Genomic DNA, 23,460 nt, shown 5'->3' on the forward strand with positions numbered 1-23,460 from the left:
ATGTCCTGTGAAGCATTAGTAACAAGCAGATAAGATCTGTTCTACAAAGTCTCGTGGAACCAAAGCTCCGTGTCCAAACCCAGCTTACGAGCGGCATGGAAGAGTATTGTTTCTGAGCATCAATGTTTTGTATGTTTTAACTATATACGGCACAGTTAAGTAAGCAAAGCTAACTAAGAAGCATGGCTATACTGATTCTAAAGCTTGAACACTAAGGTGCTCTTCGAAACAGAATCATATTCATTCTCAGTACGAAAATCTATTCGTGAATTATCAAGTTGCTACGAATGTATTTGCGTGGTTTATTTCACGGTTTGATTGTGAAAGAATGGACCTCACTTATAGCTATGGCAGTTCACAGACTTTGTATGGACATGATAAGGAACTTTACGTAAAACTTTGTTGAACAAGAACAGTTAAAATGAGAAGACTGTGTGAGGTTATTTTGAAACAGTCACGAAGAAAATCATATTTCGATTAAACTTCGACCTATTTAAAAGATATCTATCCTCCAGTATTTTCAATTCCTCATTTTATCATGGAAATATCATCCAATTTATAAAACGTTTGAAAGTTCTATGTGCACATACACTATAGGCTTCATAGCGAAACAAGGCGATCATCGGTGATACTTTTGACTACCAAACACACGAACTATAAGCAATATGTTAGTAACATCGTAACACTGCAACACACCACACGTTTCAACAACCATGGACGACTTACCTCCATCGGGGCACAGGTAGCCAGCGTTAACTCCCTTCTCACACTCCGTGCAGATGCCGGTGGTGATGTTGCAAGTATTGTCCACACATTGTGATTGGCACGTCTCTCTGCAGGTGGAGTGGTAATATCCCGGCCTGCAGGCGTACACGCAGTCTCCATTGGCCTGCATGCATAGTGTGCCTGCAGGAAGTTTGCAAGTGAGAAATGTCAACGGTTTGCATTATAGATTGATTTTCTTGGAATTCAAGATTTCATATATTTCTTCAACGTACATGTGTTTGCAATGTTATCGAGAAAGCGCCGTCTGCTAGTGTTAAAGATTTAGGTTAGTTCTCCGCTTTCAGTAATATTAAACAAAACATTTATATATCGCATATGAATATCGTTTTAAAATACCAGTTTACATATATACTAGTATATATATACCATACTAACAACCTTTGCATTAGTTAAAGAATCACACACAGTTAACAAGCTCTCACCAGTTTCAGTTCCAGCCGGGCTCATGGCGCAGTTGATGCTGCAGTGCTGCGTGCAGGTATCGCCGAAATAGCCGTCCTGACACCCGTTCGAGCACCTGCCCGTGTTGAAGTCACATGACCTCTGGCCGGTGTTGTTCTTGCAGTTAGCGGGACACGAGTTGTTGCAGGACGCTCCGAACCACCCCGGGTCACAAATCTGCTGCATACACACACCTGCAAATACAGACACATTTGTGTTCATCCTTTATTCAATAGAAGTTTCTATTATGGGCCTCTATAAAATGCACGTTTTAAATGTCCCCATTCTACGCTCTTCAGTACACGGGATCATTTACAGGCACGTCAAAGAAAGGTATCGAATATATATAATGGAGATATTATTTTTAGATTCCGATGAAAACTGGAACAAAAATGAGAGAGCGAATACAAGTCATTTTTTACAATAGAAGATAAAAGTGTATAGATAAGATTGGTTATCGAATGTGTACAGAATGGAAAACACATTTTGGCATTGTGACCAAGCTGGGTATGAATACGAATTTAATCAAACGAGAGCTGACAAAAATGTCAATTTGCTACTTTTTTGACAATAAAAGAGCAACAGCCCAGGGGCGCTAAAGCGACATGGCTGTACTCAAACTGATTCCATATAAGATGCTCACATACACTTCAGGGGCGCCCCCTCCCTTCCTGAATCCGCTAGCGACTATGACCAGTTTCCTCCCACAACCATTCTGTTAAATATATCCCTAGCCGGATGACGTACCTGTGGTCCTGTTACAATGGCCTCCAGCTCCGCAGTTTGGACAAGAGCCACGGCAGTCGTTCTTGAAATAGCCGGCCTGGCAGCCCTTCACACACGTTCCGTCCAATATCTCGCACGGGTACGCTGTTGGGGAGCCGGCCTGGGGAACGCATTTGTCGTAACACGTGTTTTGACAAGTGGTACCCCAGTAACCCGTCTGGCATGTGGTGCATCTGAAAGTATGTGTCAAAATGCAGATGGATGCCTGTAAGACATTAGATTTATAGAGGCACACGTTACTGTTTCACGCATCATACCATACCGGGCGCCTGGCAGAAGAATAACAGACATAGATCGTGTTGCAACGACATAGTCGGTAGTTTCAACCAGATATGGTGACAGCATGTTTGTATATATCTTTATTATTTATATAATATATATAATCTGTTTCTTCCATCTCTCGTCGAAACTGCCACCTATGGTGCAAACCACAGGCTTGCGTGAAAAATGTTTTAACTTAGTCCATTTACCTCTCCCACTGATAGAAAGTAAGTACATATTACGAACCGGAAATTGTATCTCTCACACTGGATGCAGTTCTCCATCCCAACTGCTGCATTACACTGGATGTTGCATTGGCTCCCTCGGAATCCGAGATCACATCCATCGTTACACGTACCTGAAAAGGAAATCAGTGATATAGCTTCATTTAACCTTTTATACTATGTGAATTGGATGTTCGATATACAGCGCCGTTGTGGTCCTTTTCATCCGAGAAGTAGCATATCTTAACAAATATTAATGCTAGAGTTATGCGCCTTTTGGATTTTAGAAATAATTATGGTTAAAGTTATTGCCTGCCAACACCGTCAACAACGAGCCACAAGCTATCACAATAACTCGTGTCGATAACGAATACGCATGCTATCACAATATCTCGTGTCGACAACGAATACGCAGGCTATCACAATAACTCATGTCGACAAAGAATACGCAGGCTATCACAATAACTCATGTCGAAAACGCGACGCAGGCTATAACAATATCTCGTGTCGACAACGAATACGCAGGCTATCACAATATCACGTGTCGACAAAGAATACGCAGGCTATCACAATATCTCGTGTCGACAACGAATACGCAGGCTATAACAATATCTCGTGTCGACAACGAATACGCGGGTTATCACAATATTTCGTGTCGACAACGAATACGCAGGCTATCACAATATCTCGTGTCGACAACGAATGAGCAGGCTATCACAATATCTCGTGTCGACAACGAATACGCAGGCTATCACAATATCTCGTGTCGACAACGAATACGCAGGCTATCACAATAACTCATGTCGACAACGCGACGCAGGCTATCACAATATCTCGTGTCGACAACAAATACGCAGGCTATCACAATATCTCGTGTCGACAAAGAATACGCAGGCTATCACAATAACTCGTGTCTACAACGAGACGCAGGTTATCACAATAACTCGTGTCGACAACGAATACGCAGGCTATCACAATATCTCGTGTCTACAACGAGACGAAGGCTATCACAATCACTCGTATCTACAACGAATACGCAGGCTATCACAATATCTCGTGTCGACAACGTGACGCAGGCTATCACAATAACTTATGTCGACAACAAATATGCAGGCTAACACAATATCTCGTGTCTACAACGAGACGCAGGTTATCACAATATCTCGTGTCGACAACGCAACGCAGGCTTTCACAATATCTCGTGTCGACAACGAGACGCAGGTTATCACAATATCTCGTGTCGACAACGCGACGCAGGCTATCACAATAACTCGTGTCGACAATTTGACGAAGGATATCACAATATCTCATGTCGTCAACGAGACACGGGCTATCACACTATCTCGTGTCGACAACGAATACGCAGGCTATCACAATATCTCGTGTCGACAACGGATACGCAGGCTATCACAATATCTCGTGTCTACAACGAGACGCAGGCTATCACAATAACTCGTGTCGACAACGCAACGCAGGCTATCACAATATCTCGTGTCGACAACGAATACGCAGGCTATCACAATATCTCGTGTCGACAACGAGACGCATCCTATCTATCACAATATCTCGTGTTAACGAGACGCATCCTGGCTATTACAATATCTTGTGTCGACATCGAGACGCATCCTGGCTATCACAAATACTCGATGAACAGATCTGATCGTCGTGTACGTGCAATTGCGATACAGATATTAATTTAAAAATACCTCAGTTCCCGTCTAACACAGTGTTAAACCGCTAAGTAACCAAACTAAAACTACATTTTGGCCTTTAATTTTCCGTCTTCAGTCGGCAAATGAACTACACAATATACCAAAGTCACATGATTTCCAGTTGGTTTCTGGCCCGGGTGCATTTTAGTCTAGTTGATAGGCACTGGTATCAAATATGGATAAGGTTTTCTCATGCGTTCACACAGCAGAAGACCACACTTATGTATATATTGATATGCCAACACGAGGGATTTTTAAAAAGTTTCACCACTAAAAATATACATTGAAGATAAAAAACAATAACTACTTACCATCCTGGAGACAGATTTCGCCGGTCTTCAGTATACAGTGGGAGTTGCACTGTTCGCACGAAATACCGTATCTACCGGCGGCGCAGTCAGCACATGTCAGATTGTCAGTGGCTTGTACGTAATTACACGTGTCACAGCTGAAACCAGAACAATATATGAAACAATGTTGCCTTGTTGTTTCGTTTTTGCCATCAAAAACATTATATAAACCAATCAGATTTATTGATAAATGGTAGTTTGATGGTCCTGTTAAACTTGTACAGACGTGCATGACGTTTGACAGCATGTTTCATATCCCGTATACACCCGTAAAGACAGTTCAACAGTATGAAAGGTTGATATTCTGTTTACATCGGTACAGGCAGTTTTACAGTATGAATGGTTAAGGGGCAGTTTTAAAATATGAATGGTTGATATTCTGTATACATCCCTACGGGCAGTTTCACAGGATGAATGTTTGGTATTCTGTATACATCCGTACGGGCAGTCTTACGATATGAATGGTTGATATTCTGTATACATACGTACGGGCAGTCTTACGATATGAATGGTTGATATTCTGTATACATCCCTACGGGCAGTCTTACGATATGAATGGTTGATATTTTGTATACATACGTACGGGCAGTCTTACTATATGAATGGTTGATATTCTGTATACATACGTACGGGCAGTCTTACGATATGAATGGTTGATATTATGTATACATACGTACGGGCAGTCTTACGATATGAATGGTTGATATTCTGTATACATACGTACGGGCAGTCTTACGATATGAATGGCTGATATTCTGTATACATACGTACGGGCAGTCTTACGATATGAATGGTTGATATTCTGTATACATACGTACGGGCAGTCTTACGATATGAATGGTTGATATTCTGTATACATACGTACGGGCAGTCTTAAGATATGAATGGTTGATATTCTGTATACATACGTACGGGCAGTCTTACGATATGAATGGTTGATATTCTGTATACATACGTACGGGCAGTCTTACGATATGAATGGTTGATATTCTGTATACATACGTACGGGCAGTCTTACGATATGAATGGTTGATATTCTGTATACATACGTACGGGCAGTCTTACGATATGAATGGTTGATATTCTGTATACATACGTACGGGCAGTCTTACGATATGAATGGTTGATATTCTGTATACATCCCTACGGGCAGTCTTACGATATGAATGGCTGATATTCTGTATACATACGTACGGGCAGTCTTACGATATGAATGGTTGATATTCTGTATACATACGTACGGGCAGTCTTACGATATGAATGGTTGATATTCTGTATACATACGTACGGTCAGTCTTACGATATGAATGGTTGATATTCTGTATACATACGTACGGTCAGTCTTACGATATGAATGGTTGATATTCTGTATACATCCCTACGGGCAGTCTTACGATATGAATGGTTGATATTCTGTATACATACGTACGGGCAGTTATACAAAAAGGTTGATATTATCATATTTCTTACTTCGGAATATCACAGTTTCTCTGGCATGTGTTGCCGTGGTAGTCTTGTATACATCCGTACAAACAGTTTCCTGAAACCGCATTGCACCTGTAACGGAAATGTGAATCAAAATTAGGTGATGTATTGACATACAAGGTCTTGAAGTATCCGTTATATGCGTTATTTTCAAGCGGCTACATTTCGTTGAACATACCTGTAACTAGATTTTATTTGACCACACGCAGAATCATAACAGGAACTAAGTCAATTCGAATTGTTGTCATACAATATGAAGAAATACTGATGCTGCACTTTAAATGACAGAACAATCATGACAATACACGGTAGTGGTGTCTTATTCAATTATTAATTTAATGTTGTACGATTAGAACATTGATGGCAAGAAGGGCACCGTTAATTAACGTGTTGTTCAGTAGGATTAAATAAACTATATTTTCCTTAAGAATGAAACGCATATGAATGGAACAGTCGTGTTGTAAAATTTTAAGAGCTTTATTACGTTTTCCTAATTTCGTTCCCTTGCTTTTGTACAAGAATCAACTTCCAAAGTAGTTCTTGTCCCTGTAGTTTTCTGTGTAATACTGATATTAACCCCAATGGCAAAACGCTAAAATGGTACTGACCGTAGTGATTTTTAATTGTTCAAATGAGTAAAAAAATATGTTGTAGGAACTAATGTTCTTAATCGTAAATTTTAATCCCATCTATCACAAGTTCATGTCGCGATAACCCAGACTCCGCGCGTTTTAAACTATCTTGAAAACAGGAAGAGGTATTGATATAATTTTCATCTTTGTCATATCGGTTCAAGAGAAGAAATGGAGTCGTCATGACATTGTTGACATGTTACGATATATAAGTAGTCTAATGTGCTCATCCAGTCGATATGCACTCGGTGATCCACATGTATTTAAAGTAAATCCGGCATCTTAAATATGATAGTAAAATTAGGAATTTTTGAAGCCGCTCAGGCGTAACATTATTGATCCGGCGGCTCCGGTGTAACGCTTCCGGGTCCAACCGTTCAGCAGACGACAAGTTCTGGTCAATTCTCCTCAAGTCCGCCATTATCACGGGATAACAGTTCGCTATAATATTTTGCAGGAATTTTAGTATTTTTATTAGCAGACGATTCATAAGGCGCGGTCATTTTGGCGAGAAGCAGACGATCCTTTTTCCGAAGGTCGACGACGTTAATCCGATTTTCAGAGTCAGAGTCTTTCTCGCCAAAATGACCGCGCCTTATGAATCGTCTGCTAATGTACATTTGTTAGGAAAAAATCACAAATTTAATTTTTCGATTCCAACTTCACGATTTCACGATCTAACTCTTCACATTGTGAAGTTGAAATCATATTTATGTTAAGTTTCATACTCCACTCTTACAAGCGGAACACTCAACACAACGTGTCAAACAACAACATTAACACGTTATACTGTACCTTGCCGATCCGTCCGCGGGTGCTTGACACGTGGTGCCACACTGATCGCATGAGTTTTGGTACAGAAACCAACCGGGCTTACAAGATGTACACACAGAGTCTGGAAAAACAGGCACTACTTTCTTATGATTCGTCAAGTGATACAATTTAAATAATTTAAATTTTAGATGTACAGCTGCCTCTAACACAAAGATGTCGAAAATCAGTGGGTGCTACAATTGGATGATTAACATGTATTCTCGTATACGGACATATTAGTGGTCCCGTGTCTCTATATACCGGAATGTGTCATTGCAAACACAGATACTGCCCTCGAGTATAAAAAGAGGAAAATAGTCAGATTTTCAATTGTACGTACTGTCACTTCCGGAGCACTGGTTACACCCCGGGTTGGCACAGCAATGTAAAAGATTGTCGCTCAGGTACTTGTTGGTGGCGCACTTGGTACACTGTACCTCCCCGCCAATGGTCACCTCGTTACACGTGTCGCAATACTAAAACACGTGATCTTTTTTTAAAAACTTGATAGGTGACAATACCATGCATGAGACCACCGGCGTATACAACAGACACAACGCTGAAGTAAATGCTGTACATGTAAATTGTTAAAACAATTTTATACAAGACACGTTACTAATAACATATCGTATTTTATGGGTTTGTTCAACAATTTAGTACGTGTCACAGGACTGCAAACAACGTTTCCATTAACTTGAACTTTATCGCAAATGGAAATACGAGTTTTCCCACCTCAGATAAGAAGATCCAAAAATTTAACCATGCTAGAAATTCTTTTCTCCCACCTCAGATAAGTATATCCAATAATTTAACCATGCTAGATATTCTTATCTTGCCCACGGGCAAAGATAAAATGCCCGTATGGAACTCCTTTTTAACGATCACCATATTATAATAACCTCCATTGTTGAAGACTGTCGTCAGTAGCATCAAGGAAATCTTGTCTTATGGTAATATTTAGAACGCTAATTAATTATTTCTCGCTTCAAATGTCACCATAAAACAGTTTTCAAGCACCATTCAAGAAATGATGCTTCATTTTCCTTAGAACTATTTAATAAAAACCGATTTGACTATTAACATTAACTGGATCACTGCGCGCGTATCTATGACAACCACGTGCCATCGCATATCCATACGCAATTATTTTCACTAAGCATTAAGGAGTTCCAGCAAAAAATACATTTTAAATTAATTTTGTTAAACTGAGGTGGAAGAAAAAGCATCTTACAATAGCCGCTCGTGTAAGATAGTTTCATCCCGACCCTCGCGCAGGGTGTTTTGCGAAAACTCGGTAAACCTCGTTTCCACAAAACACCCTACGCTCGGGTCGGAATGAACCTATCTTACACTCTCGGTCATGGAAGGTACTTATAATCTTGCCACGGGCAAAGATAAAATGCCCGTATTGAACTACTTTTTAATGGTCATCGCATTGTAATCACCTCCCTTGTTGAAGACTGCCGTCTGTAGCATCATAAAAACCTGGTCTTGTTGCAGTATTAAGAATGCGTATTAATTAGTTCTCGCTTCAAATGTCACCATAAAAAAGTTTTGACGCACATTTCAAGAAATAATGCTTCACTCGTTCTGCATCCCGAATGGATAACCTGCCAACCCCATTTTAAGTTTTATTTCAGTAATTTTGTAAAGCTTTAATTGTATACGTATACATTCAAAATCAATACCAATTTATACTAATATAAGTTTGATTCTGAGGCGTAAAGTTAATTTTGATAGAATAATAATTCATGACAAAAATGTCTTGAAGTATTCAAATAACTTAATAGTTACTTGGACCGGAATAGAATTTTGAACTCGGACGTTTCGTACCATGACATTTTATAACCCAGTCATATCGTGTACGTTTCGTACCATGACATTTTATAACCCAGTCATATCGTGGACGTTTCCGTACCATGACATTTTATAACCCAGTCAAATCGTGGACGTTTCGTACCATGACATTTTATAACCCAGTCGTTTTTACGTTTCGTACCATGACATTTTATAACCCAGTCATATTGTGGACGTTTCGTACCATGACATTTTATAACCCAGTCATATCATGGACGTTTCGTACCATGACATTTTATAACCCAGTCATATCGTGGACGTTTCGTACCATGACATTTTATAACCCAGTCATATCATGGACGTTTCGTACCATGACATTTTATAACCCAGTCATATCATAGACGTTTCGTAACATGACATTTTATAACCCAGTCATATCGTGGACGTTTCGTACCATGACATTTTATAACCCAGTCATATCGTGGACGTTTCGTACCATGACATTTTATAACCCAGTCATATCGTGGACGTTTCGTACCATGACATTTTATAACCCAGTCATATCGTGGACGTTTCGTACTATGACATTTTATAACCAAGTCATATCGTGGACGTTTCGTACCATGACATTTTATAACTCAGTCATATCATGGACGTTTCGTACCATGACATTTTATAACCCAGTCAAATCGTGGACGTTTCGTACCATGACATTTTATAACCCAGTCATATCGTGGACGTTTCGTACCATGACATTTTATAACTCAGTCATATCATGGACGTTTCGTACCATGACATTTTATAACTCAGTCATATCATGGACGTTTCGTACCATGACATTTTATAACCCAGTCAAATCGTGGACGTTTCGTACCATGACATTTTATAACCCAGTCGTTTTTACGTTTCGTACCATGACATTTTATAACCCAGTCATATTGTGGACGTTTCGTACCATGACATTTTATAACCCAGTCATATCATGGACGTTTCGTACCATGACATTTTATAACCCAGTCATTTTGTGGACGTTTCTTACAGCTTGTACCAATTTATGTTGGGTATTTCATAGAATGATCACACGCCATTCATAAGCAAACATAATAAAATATTTCATCATCTCTGAAAATATTTTCCATACCACGGCCATATTTCAATCTGCCCCTCCAGGCAACATTACACAATCGTTTTGCACAGTCTCCTGCAGGACAGTAATTATGTTTGCAATTATTGACAAATTCGTGCATAGATTTAAACCCCTCAAATATTATATTTCGTTTACCGTCCCCAGGCCATGGTCACAATATTTTATTATCATCATGTGTTCTGTCTGTCTTGTTTACATTTTTGGCATTTCATCGGTCTGACATAAGAGTCCGATAAGTTAGAAAAATCACTTGCATGGAAACGATCCTGATTGTAAATAAGCATGTGAGAATGCGTTCATTCAAGATTTCAACGGGAAAACACTGTCTTTCGTGCCGATCTTAAACATTACAATATATAAAATAAGATGCAATTACTTTCGCTAACTACTGTATAGTATAATAGAGTGCAAATCAGTCGTACATATTTCACTATCCTGACCGTTGAAATGCCCTTTAAAATGCTAAAAAGGTAGTTTTTCTAGGTATGCTTATTTTTACAATATGTGATATTTTCATAAATTTGGCTTCTTTGATGAATACGAGAATTCAGTTTAATATGAATGAAATGTTTACAGGCACACAATGCGATTACTTATGACAGCAATGCAGAAAACATGCACCTTAAAATGTGGAACTAATTATGATATAGCGTATGACGGCTACTGCAGCTCGGCACATAAGATACACCTATTAAAGGTAGGTGATTATTGAAATCACCATATAAAAATAGTTCGAAAGAAGCTGAATGCCATTTGGCTCGTACCGTGATTCTGTCTGTACATCTGCTACACCGGCTACTGTAGTAGCCGGTGTTACACCCTGTGTAGAAGCAGGTATCGTCCTCCAAACACACGGGATACCCGTGCTGATCCTGATTGCATCCTGAAAATAGCACATGACAAATGTGACATAACGTCTTACAAATTTAATTTATTGTTTATGTTACTTTAGACAAATAAACACATTTGATGGACATCATTTAAAGCTGTATATTTCTGCCCTACCTATCATTCATATAACGAGCTTGTCTGGTGAGTGCACTCGCTTCTCACCAAGACGACCCGCGATCGATTCCCGGCTTGAGTGCATGTGATTTTGCTTTGAGGTCACCAAGTCGGATAATTGGGAGTTCTCCGATTTCCCCAACAACAAAAGACCGAATTTTGCGCCGCAACATCGTGCGCACGAGAATGACTTCGCAAGTTTATATAACAATCGTTGTAAAATAAATAACTTTTAACTTAATCACATCTTAGCACAAAGTTACTACTGCCACAGAAGTGCATTCGTTCAGCGTCCAAACTATAACACCATTCAACCATCTAAGAAACTCCACATACCCCTGTTTGAACACTGCATTCGTTCAGCGTCTCACCCCGCGCCACAAGCCAATATTAGAATACGTTACTACTCCACTGTTTTTACTGCTTCAGCGTTCGTTCAGCGTTTAAATGTTAAATCTGCCAAACGAACTGCAGTCGTTCAGCTTTGAGACCATGAGCGCGCTCAGTGAACCCAATACAATAATACTCAAATAACAATGTGACGGCAAATCAAGCAAACATCAGAATGCATACATACCACTGTAACAGCACTATTCATTATCGAAATGGCCAAACCAAGCAAATATAAGAGTTTCAACAAACCACTGCTTCAGCACAAGGTTCGTTCAGTCCCTCCAGCCAATAAAAGAAAGCACGCTTATCATTGCTACAGCATCGCATTAGTTCAACGTTGAAACTGAAGCCCCGCTCCATCAAGTCATTAAAAATGCCCATATACCATTACTATAAAGAACAGCCTTAGTTCAGTGTTAAACTTCTTAAACCCATCCCCGCTACACAGTTACAATAATAATTCATACGTACCACTGCTACAGCAACATTACACAGCACTCGTTCAGCGTTGAATCAATAACCTCGCTCAACCAACCAAGCAAATAAAGAAATACAGACACAATAGCAACAGCACAGCGCCCGTTCAGCTTTGAAGCAATAACTTCGCTCGCTCAACCAAGCAGGTAAAGAAATACACAGATACAATAGCTACAGCACAGCGACCGTTCAGCGTTGAATCAATAACCTCGCTTAACCAACCAAGCAAATAGAGAAATACACAGATACAATAGCTACAGCACAGCGCCCGTTCAGCTTTGAAGCAATAACCTCGCTCGCTCAACCAAGCAGGTAAAGAAATACATAGATACAATAGCTACAGCACAGCGCCCGTTCAGTGTCGAAGCAATACTCTCGCGCAACCATGAAAGCAAGTAAAGAAATACACAGATACAATAGCTACAGCACAGCGCCCGTTCAGCGTTGAATCAATAACCTCGCTCAACCAACCAAGCAAATAGAGAAATACACAGATACAATAGCTACAGCACAGCACCCGTTCAGCTTTGAAGCAATAACGTCGCTCGATCAACCAAGCAGGTAAAGAAATACATAGATACAATAGCAACAGCACAGCGCCCGTTCAGCGTTGAAGCATTAACCTCGCTCGCTCAACCAAGCGGGTAAAGAAATACACAGATACAATAGCTACAGCACAGCGCCCGTTCAGCTTTGAAGCAATAATCTCGCTCAACCATGAAAGCAAGTAAAGAAATACACAGATACAATAGCTACAGCACAGCGCCCGTTCAGTGTCGAAGCAATAACCTCGCTCGCTCAACCAAGCAAGTAAAGAAATACACAGATACAATAGCTACAGCACAGCACCCGTTCAGTGTCGAAGCAATAATCTCGCGCAACCATGAAAGCAAGTAAAGAAATACACAGATACAATTGCTACAGCACAGCACCCGTTCAGTGTCGAAGCAATAATCTCGCGCAACCATGAAAGCAAGTAAAGAAATACACAGATACAATAGCTACAGCACAGCGCCCGTTCAGCTTTGAAGCAATAATCTCGCGCAGCCATGAAAGCAAGTAAAGAAATACACAGACACAATAGCAACAGCACAGCGCCCGTTCAGCTTTGAAGCAATAACCTCGCTCGCTCAACCAAGCAGGTAAAGAAATACACAGATACAATAGCTACAGCACAGCGCCCGTTCAGCTTTGAAGCAATAACCTCGCTCGACCAACCAAGCAAGTAAAGAAATACACAGATACAATAGCTACAGCACAGCGCCCGTTCCGAGTCGAAGCAATAACCTCGTTCGCTCAACCAAGCAGGTAAAGAAATACATAGATACAATACTCAATAGCTACAGCACAGCGCCCGTTCAGCGTTGAAGCTGTAACCATGCTCAACCAAGTATATATAAGAGATCGCACATACCATCAATACAAAATAGGGTTCTTTCAGTCCCATCAAACCAGTATACACACACAAACATATATTGCAACACAGCGTTCGTTCGGCGGCGTTGAAATTATAAAACGACATAACTAAGTCAATATAAGAATATACATGTATACACACCAATGCTACAGCACAACGTTCGATTAAAGTTGAAACTATAACCAGACCCAATTAAGCCATTATATAAATATATACATACCAATGCTACAGCACAACGTTCGATTAAAGTTGAAACTGTACCCGTCCGTGCACTGCTCGCATGTCCCGTCAGGACAGGTCTTACAGTGGACAAAAGAACACGCTGGAAATCATGAAAACAATGAGCGATATCATGGATGACAAAGATAAAACAATTGTCATATCCGGCCGCAATGGTCGATAGTAAAAGATGCAAAGTAATTTATTAAAATTTACAATTAACTTGCATCTGTGTACAAGTGAAACGGTTCAGACAACTCACTTCCACAACTGCCCTTGTTTTGTAATCTGAGTAATGGCCTGTCAGTTTTACGGTGGCATATCTGCCGTAAGATAACCTGATGGCGTTCGCAATTTGTTCCGTGTTAATCACTTGACTTAAACATATTTTATTCAACATAAATTATACAAAGAAACTACACAGAATATGCACACACAAGTTGTTAATCACTTAATTTTCGCAATAATTATCTAGCTATTACCACTAAGCTATAAATGCACTTTTGGCTTCTAGCAGTAACTGGTTTTCTCCCACCTCAGATAAGTACATAAAAATATAACCATGCTAGAAATTCTTATGTTGCCCACGGGCGAAGATAAAACAAGAACCCGTACAAAACCCCTTTTTAATGGTCATCACATTGTAACTACCTCTGTTGTTGAAGACTGTCGTCTGTAGCATCATAGAAACCCTGTCTTGTGGCAATATTTTTACTTGATTTTGTTGAACTAAGAAGGTGGGAGAAAAAGCATCTACCATAGCCGCTCGTGTAAGATTTATCCGGAAACTCGTCAGCCCAAGATGGTGAATGGACCTCAGCTAACGCCTCGGTCCATATACACCTTCTGGCGCTGACTGGCCGGTTCTTATGACATATGACCATCAGTGGTGTGTAATATTTCTTAAATATTTATTATGGATTTGCATGTATTTCATAAAGAACCAACACTAACTATTTGAGTAGTTTGGGGTTCACTGATTGTAACTATTTGGAATAATTGATATAATAATAAAAACTCCTCAACATGAACGCTCAAACTGGGTCGACACTAAAACAGCTCATTTAAAAAGAACTTCGTCAGTGATGTTTGATCATTATTGAAATAAAGTATAAACAGTTAAAGGGACTGTGTCACAGATTGGCACCAAAATATGTTTTTTTTCTGTAACGAATCTCGGGACAAATATCTAATAGAATGTGTTACGCTTTGATATCATAATTGTTAAAAAAGTACCAAAATGTAAACAAAAAATTGTGTCGGAAACCGGGTTCGAAACCGCGTCGCCAAAATTGAAGTTCGGCGTCTACCTCACTGAGCTACAAAGGTTAATACGAATAGAGTGACATAATTAAGCTATAAATCTACCTAATATCACGTGATAACACCGACTAGCCAGTCACGCATAAGGAATGAATTCTACCTGGTAGACATATCCAGTAATCTTTTTTTAATGGAAAAATACGAAATAACTACTAAACTTAAATAAATTATAAACTATGTTGTACTTCAATTAGTAAGTGTCAATACACATCGATGCCAAGTTTATGTCAGATTTCGACAATTTTCTTCTTTTTTTTTCGCTATTTTATCATACGTGAGACAGTCCCTTTAAATATGGGAGACAAAGACTTTTTATAGAATGTTTACTAAACGCGTAAACATAATCTTAGAATACTAGAAACATTTAAAAAGGTTCCAATCAACTCGTGGTTATTCCATATTTAATTTGTTCTGCATGTTAACAATTGTTGTTTGTCTAGTAGCTGCTGTTGGTGTCGTTAATGTTGTATTTGTTGTTGTAGTGGTAATGGTGGTGGTTGTGGTGACAATGCTGCGTTTATAAATGAGCTTTGATCTGACAATATAAACATTAACATTATTATACCACACAATATAACAACACGGATGGGTTGGTGTGTTTGTTATTATAATTATTAATTATTATTTTATTTTTATATTAGTATTATTAATTTCATTTAATATTATTATTAATATTATTCAAATTGTTCGCTCCAATCCTTTCATTCAGATCATTTATAGGGATTACTGGATGAGGCACATTGTGTGTTTCCTTAATTTTAGTGTGTCGTTCTGTTTTAAATAATTATTGTAATACAGTTCACAGTCAAATACAATGCTTTTTTGATTGTGAAGCGATACCATAAAGGGATTCTTTGTTTTCATTTTATCAAGGTTAACATCGAAAATAGGTATCCATCTACGTGAGAAAATCGCAGTTTTATCAATCTACAGTTGACTGACACGTAAAACATTAACATATCACTAAACAAGATGGTTATACAGATTAATACAAGAAATATTTGACAAATACAAAAGTATGTTGACATTTTAAAACACGTCTCTTGTTAAAAGGGGTATTCTATCATCTTGAAATAATTAAAAATGAAAATAAATATCCGAAATGAAACATACGCTGTATACAGGGATATCCCACCACCACAGAGATGGTTGATGAATACGGGGATATCCCACCACCACTGAGATGGTTGATGTATACAGGGATATCCCACCACCACTGAGATGGTTGATGTATACGGATATATCCCACCACCACTGAGATGATTGATGTATACGGGGATATCCCACCACCACTGAGATGGTTGTTGTATACGGGGATATCCCACCACCACTGTGATGGTTGTTGTATACGGGGATATCCCACCACCACTGAGATGCTTGATGTATACGGGGATATACCACCACCACTGTGATGGTTGTTGTATACGGATATATCCCACCACCACTGAGATGATTGATGTATACGGGGATATCCCACCACCACTGAGATGCTTGATGTATACGGGGATATCCCACCACCACAGATATGGTTGATGAATACGGGGATATCCCACCACCACTGAGATGATTGATGTATACGGGGATATCCCACCACCACTGAGATGGTTGATGAATACGGGGATATCCCACCACCACTGAGATGGTTGATGAATACGGGGATATACCACCACCACTGAGATGGTTGATGAATACGGGGATATCCCACCACCACTGAGATGGCTGATGTATACGGGGATATCCCACCACCACTGTGATGGTTGTTGTATACGGATATATCCCACCACCACTGAGATGGTTGATGTATACGGGGATATCCCACCACCACTGAGATGATTGATGTATACGTGGATATCCCACCACAACTGAGATGCTTGATGTATACGGGGATATCCCACCACCACTGAGATGGTTGATGAATACGGGGATATCCCACCACCACTGAGATGGTTGATGAATACGGGGATATCCCACCACCACTGAGATGGTTGTTGTATACGGATATATCCCACCACCACTGAGATGATTGATGTATACGGGGATATCCCACCACCACTGAGATGGTTGATGTATACGGGGATATCCCACCACCACTGAGATGGTTGATGTATACGGGGATATCCCACCTCCACTGAGATGATTGATGTATACGTGGATATCCCACCACCACTGAGATGTTTGATGTATACGGGGATATCCCACCACCACTGAGATGGTTGATGTATACGGGGATATCCCACCACCACTGAGATGCTTGATGTATACGGGGATATCCCACCACCACTGTGATGGTTGATGTATACAGGGATATCCCACCACCACTGTGATGGTTGTTGTATACGGATATATCCCACCACCACTGAGATGGTTGATGTATACGGGGATATCCCACCACCACTGAGATGATCGATGCATACAGGGATAACCCACCACCACTGAGATGGTTGTTGTATACGGGGATATCCCACCACCACTGAAATGGTTGTTGTATACGGGGATATCCCACCACCACTGAGATGGTTGATGTATACAGGGATATCCCACCACCACTGAGATGGTTGCTGTATACAGGGATATCCCACCACAACTGAGATGGTTGTTGTATACGGGGATATCCCACCACTGAGAGTGTTGATGTATACGGGTATATCCCAATGTATACAGGGATATCCCACCACCACTGTGATGATTGATGTATACAGGGATATCCCACCACCACTGAGATGGTTGATGTATACAGGGATATCCCACCACCACTGAGATGGTTGATGTATACAGGGATATCCAACCACCACTGAGATGGTTGATGTATACGGATATTTCCCACCACCACTGAGATGGTTGATGTATACGGGGATATCCCACCACCACTGAGATGGTTGTTGTATACGGGGATATCCCACCACCACTGAGATGGTTGATGTATACGGGGATATCCCACCACCACTGTGATGATTGTTGTATACGGGGATATCCCACCACCACTGAGATATACGGGGATATCCCACCACCACTGTGATGGTTGTTGTATACGAGGATATCCCACCACCACTGTGATGGTAGTTGTATACGGGGATATCCCACCACCACTGAGATGGTAGTTGTATACGGGGATATCCCACCACCACTGAAATGGTTGATGTATACAGGGATATCCCACCACCACTGAGATGGTTGATGTATACAGGGATATCCCACCACCACTGAGATGGTTGATGTATACAGGGATATCCCACCACCACTGAGATGGTTGATGTATACAGGGATATCCCACCACCACTGTGATGGTTGTTGTATACGGATATATCCCACCACCACTGAGATGGTTGATGTATACGGGGATAACCCACCACCACTGAGATGGTTGATGTATACAGGGATATCCCACCACCACTGAGATGGTTGATGTATACAGGGATATCCCACCACCACTGAGATGGTTGATGTATACAGGGATATCCCACCACCACTGAGATGGTTGATGTATACAGGGATATCCCACCACCACTGAGATGGTTGATGTATACAGGGATATCCCACCACCACTGTGATGGTTGTTGTATACGGGGATATCCCACCACCACTGAGATGGTTGCTGTATACGGATATATCCCACCACCACTGAGATGGTTGATGTATACGGGGATATCCCACCACCACTGAGATGGTTGATGTATACGGGGATATCCCACCACCACTGAGATGGTTGATGTATACGGGGATATCCCACCACCACTGTGATAATTGTTGTATACGGGGATATCCCACCACCAATGAGATATACGGGGATATCCCACCACCACTGTGATGGTTGTTGCATACGGGGATATCCCACCACCACTGTGATGGTAGTTGTATACGAGGATATCCCACCACCACTGACATGGTTGTTGTATACGGGGATATCCCACCACCACTGAGATGGTTGATGTATACAGGGATATCCCACCACCACTGAGATGGTTGATGTATACAGGGATATCCCACCACCACTGAGATGGTTGATGTATACAGGGATATCCCACCACCACTGAGATGGTTGATGTATACAGAGATATCCCACCACCACTGAGATGGTTGCTGTATACAGGGATATCCCACCACCACTGAGATGGTTGATGTATACGGATATATCCCACCACCACTGAGATGGTTGATGTATACGGGGATATCCCACCACCACTGAGATGGTTGATGTATACGGGGATAACCCACCACCACTGAGATGGTTGATGTATACGGGGATAACCCACCACCACTGAGATGGTTGTTGTATACACGGATAGCTCACCACCACTGAGATGGTTGTTATATACACGGATAGCTCACCACCACTGAGATGGTTGTTGTATACATGGATAGCCCACCACCACTGTGATGGTTGTTGAATACATGGATAGCCCACCACCACTGAGATGGTTGTTGTATACACGGATAGCCCATTACCATCTCAGTGGTAGTTGTATACGGGGGTATCCCACCACCACTGTGATGGTTGTTGTATACGGGGATATCCCACCACCACTGAGATGGTTGTTGTATACGGGGATATCCCACCACCACTGAGATGGTTGTTTTATACGGGGATATCCCACCACTGAGATGGTTGATGTATACGGGGATATCCCACCACCACTGAGATGGTTGATGTATACGGGGATATCCCACCACTGAGATGGTTGATGTATACGGGGATAACCCACCACCACTGAGATGGTTGATGTATATGGGGATATCCCACCACCACTGTGATGATTGTTGTATACGGGGATATCCCACCACCACTGTGATGGTAGTTGTATACGGGGATATCCCACCACCACTGTGATAGCAGTTGTATACGGGGATATCCCACCACCACTGAGATGGTTGTTGCATACACGGATAGCTCATCACCACTGAGATGGTTGTTGCATACACGGATAGCTCACCACCACTGAGATGGTTGTTGTATACACGGATAGCTCACCACCACTGAGATGGTTGTTGTATACACGGATAGCCCATCCCCACTGAGATGGTTGTTGTATACACGGATAGCCCATTACCATCTCAGTGGTAGTTGTATACGGGGGTATCCCACCACCACTGTGATGGTTGTTGTATACGAGGATATCCCACCACCACTGAGATGGTTGTTGTATACGGGGATATCCCACCACCACTGTGATGGTTGATGTATACAGGGATATCCCACCACCACTGAGATGGTTGTTGTATACAGGGATATCCCACCACCACTGAGATGGTTGATGTATACGGGGATATCCCACCACCACTGAGATGATTGATGTATACGGGGATATCCCACCACCACTGTGATGGTTGTTGTATACGGGGATATCCCACCACCACTGTGATGGTTGATGTATACGGGGATATCCCACCACCACTGTGATGGTTGTTGTATACGGGGATATCCCACCACCACTGAGATGGTTGTTGTATACGGGGATATCCCACCACCACTGTGTTGGTTGTTCTATACGGGGATATCCCACCACCACTGAGATGATTGATGTATACGGGGATATCCCACCACCACTGTGATGGTTGTTGTATACGGGGATATCCCACCACCACTGAGATGGTTGTTGTATACGGGGATATCCCACCACCACTGTGATGGTTGTTGTATACGGGGATATCCCACCACCACTGAGATGATTGATGTATACAGGGATATCCCACCACCACTGAGATGGTTGTTGTATACGGGGATATCCCACCACCACTGTGATGGTTGATGTATACGGGGATAGCCCACCACTGAGATGGTTGATGTCTACGGGGATATCCCACCACCACTGAGATGGTTGTTGTATACGGGGATATCCCACCACCACTGTGATGATTGTTGTATACGGGGATATCCCACCACCACTGAGATGGTTGATGTATACAGGGATAGTCCACCACCACTGTGATGGTTGTTGTATAAGGGGATATCCCACCACCACTGAGATGGTTGATGTATACAGGGATAGGCCACCACCACTGTGATGGTTGTTTTATACGGGGATATCCCACCACCACTGAGATGGTTGCTGTATACGGGTATATCCCACCACCACTGAGATGGTTGTTGTATACACGGATAGCCCATCACCATCTCAGTGGTTGTGGTATATGGGGATATCCCACCACCACTGTGATGATAATTGTATACGGGGATATCCCACCACCACTGTGATGGTTGTTGTATACGGGGATATCCCACCACCACTGTGATGGTTGATGTATACGGGGATATCCCACCACTGTGATGGTAGTTGTATACGGGGATATCCCACCACCACTGACATGGTTGTTGTATACGGGGATATCCCACCACCACTGAGATGGCTGATGTATACGGGGATATCCCACCACTGTGATGGTAGTTGTATACGGGGATATCCCACCACCACTGAGATGGTTGTTGTATACGAGGATATCACACCACTGAGCTGGTTGTTGTATACGGGGATATCCCACCACCAATGTGATGGTTGTTGTATACGGGGATATCCCAACACTGAGATGGTTGTTGTTAACGGGGATAGCCTACCACCACTGAGGTGGTTGATGTATACGGGGATATCCCACCACTGAGATGGATCTTATATACGGGGATATCCCACCACCACTGTGATGGTTGTTGTATACGCGGATAGCCCACCACCACTGAGATGGTTGTTGTATACGGGGATATCCCACCACCACTGTGATGGTTGTTGTATACGGGGATATCCCACCACCACTGAGATGATTGATGTATACAGGGATATCCCACCACCACTGAGATGGTTGCTGTATACGGGTATATCCCACCACCACTGAGATGGTTGTTGTATACGGGGATAGCCCACCACTGAGATGGTTGATGTCTACGGGGATATCCCACCACCACTGAGATGGTTGATGTATACAGGGATAGTCCACCACCACTGTGATGGTTGTTGTATAAGGGGATATCCCACCACCACTGAGATGGTTGATGTATACAGGGATAGGCCACCACCACTGTGATGGTTGTTTTATACGGGGATATCCCACCACCACTGAGATGGTTGATGTATACAGGGATAGGCCACCACCACTGTGATGGTTGTTTTATACGGGGATATCCCACCACCACTGAGATGGTTGCTGTATACGGGTATATCCCACCACCACTGAGATGGTTGTTGTATACGGGGATAGCTCACCACCACTGAGATGGTTGTTGTATACACGGATAGCCCATCACCATCTCAGTGGTTGTGGTATATGGGGATATCCCACCACCACTGTGATGATAATTGTATACGGGGATATCCCACCACCACTGTGATGGTTGTTGTATACGGGGATATCCCACCACCACTGTGATGGTTGATGTATACGGGGATATCCCACCACTGTGATGGTAGTTGTATACGGGGATATCCCACCACCACTGACATGGTTGTTGTATACGGGGATATCCCACCACCACTTAGATGGCTGATGTATACGGGGATATCCCACCACTGTGATGGTAGTTGTATACGGGGATATCCCACCACCACTGAGATGGTTGTTGTATACGAGGATATCACACCACTGAGCTGGTTGTTGTATACGGGGATATCCCACCACCAATGTGATGGTTGTTGTATACGGGGATATCGCAACACTGAGATGGTTGTTGTTAACGGGGATAGCCTACCACCACTGAGGTGGTTGATGTATACGGGGATATCCCACCACTGAGATGGATCTTATATACGGGGATATCCCACCACCACTGTGATGGTTGTTGTATACGCGGATAGCCCACCACCACTGTGATGGTTGTTGTATACGGGGATATCCCACCACCACTGTGATGGTTGTTGTATACGGGGATATCCCACCACCACTGAGATGGTTGTTGTATACGGGGATATCCCACCACCACTGAGATGGATGTTGTATACGGGGATATCCCACCACCACTGAGATGGTTGTTGTATACGGGGATAACCCACCACCACTGAGATGGTGGTTGTATACGGGGATATCCCACCACCACTGAGATGGTTGTTGTATACGGGGATATCCCACCACCACTGAGATGGCTGTTGTATACAAGGATATCCCACCACCACTGAGATGGTTGATGTATACGGGGATATCCCACCACCACTGAGATGGTTGATGTATACGGGGATATCCCACCACCACTGAGATGGTTGATGTATACGGGGATA

The 23,460-nt window shown here is 42.0% G+C and overlaps 1 protein-coding gene across 11 annotated transcripts in view; it reads right to left on the reverse strand.

Moving 5' to 3' along the window:
- The window catches only part of LOC128221838 (multiple epidermal growth factor-like domains protein 6), a 98,869-nt gene that overhangs the window by 63,701 nt on the left and 11,708 nt on the right, over nt 1-23,460 (reverse strand). For 10 of the 11 annotated variants that reach the window (XM_052930442.1, XM_052930441.1, XM_052930444.1 and 7 more), the window contains exons 2-11: nt 13,947-14,048; nt 11,199-11,317; nt 7,831-7,966; nt 7,473-7,572; nt 6,031-6,117; nt 4,522-4,658; nt 2,521-2,632; nt 1,975-2,186; nt 1,209-1,421; nt 727-906 (exon numbers count right to left, since the gene is read on the reverse strand). In XM_052930442.1, the coding sequence (XP_052786402.1) occupies nt 727-906; nt 1,209-1,421; nt 1,975-2,186; nt 2,521-2,632; nt 4,522-4,658; nt 6,031-6,117; nt 7,473-7,572; nt 7,831-7,966; nt 11,199-11,317; nt 13,947-14,048 (1,398 nt within the window). Of the gene's footprint in view, nt 1-726; nt 907-1,208; nt 1,422-1,974; nt 2,187-2,520; nt 2,633-4,521; nt 4,659-6,030; nt 6,118-7,472; nt 7,573-7,830; nt 7,967-11,198; nt 11,318-13,867; nt 13,899-13,946; nt 14,049-23,460 lie in introns of those variants that run through there. The other variant, XM_052930443.1, reaches the window with a different exon arrangement.

Source organism: Mya arenaria, chromosome 16, assembly GCF_026914265.1.
Source record: "Mya arenaria isolate MELC-2E11 chromosome 16, ASM2691426v1".
NCBI lineage: Eukaryota > Metazoa > Mollusca > Bivalvia > Myida > Myidae > Mya > Mya arenaria.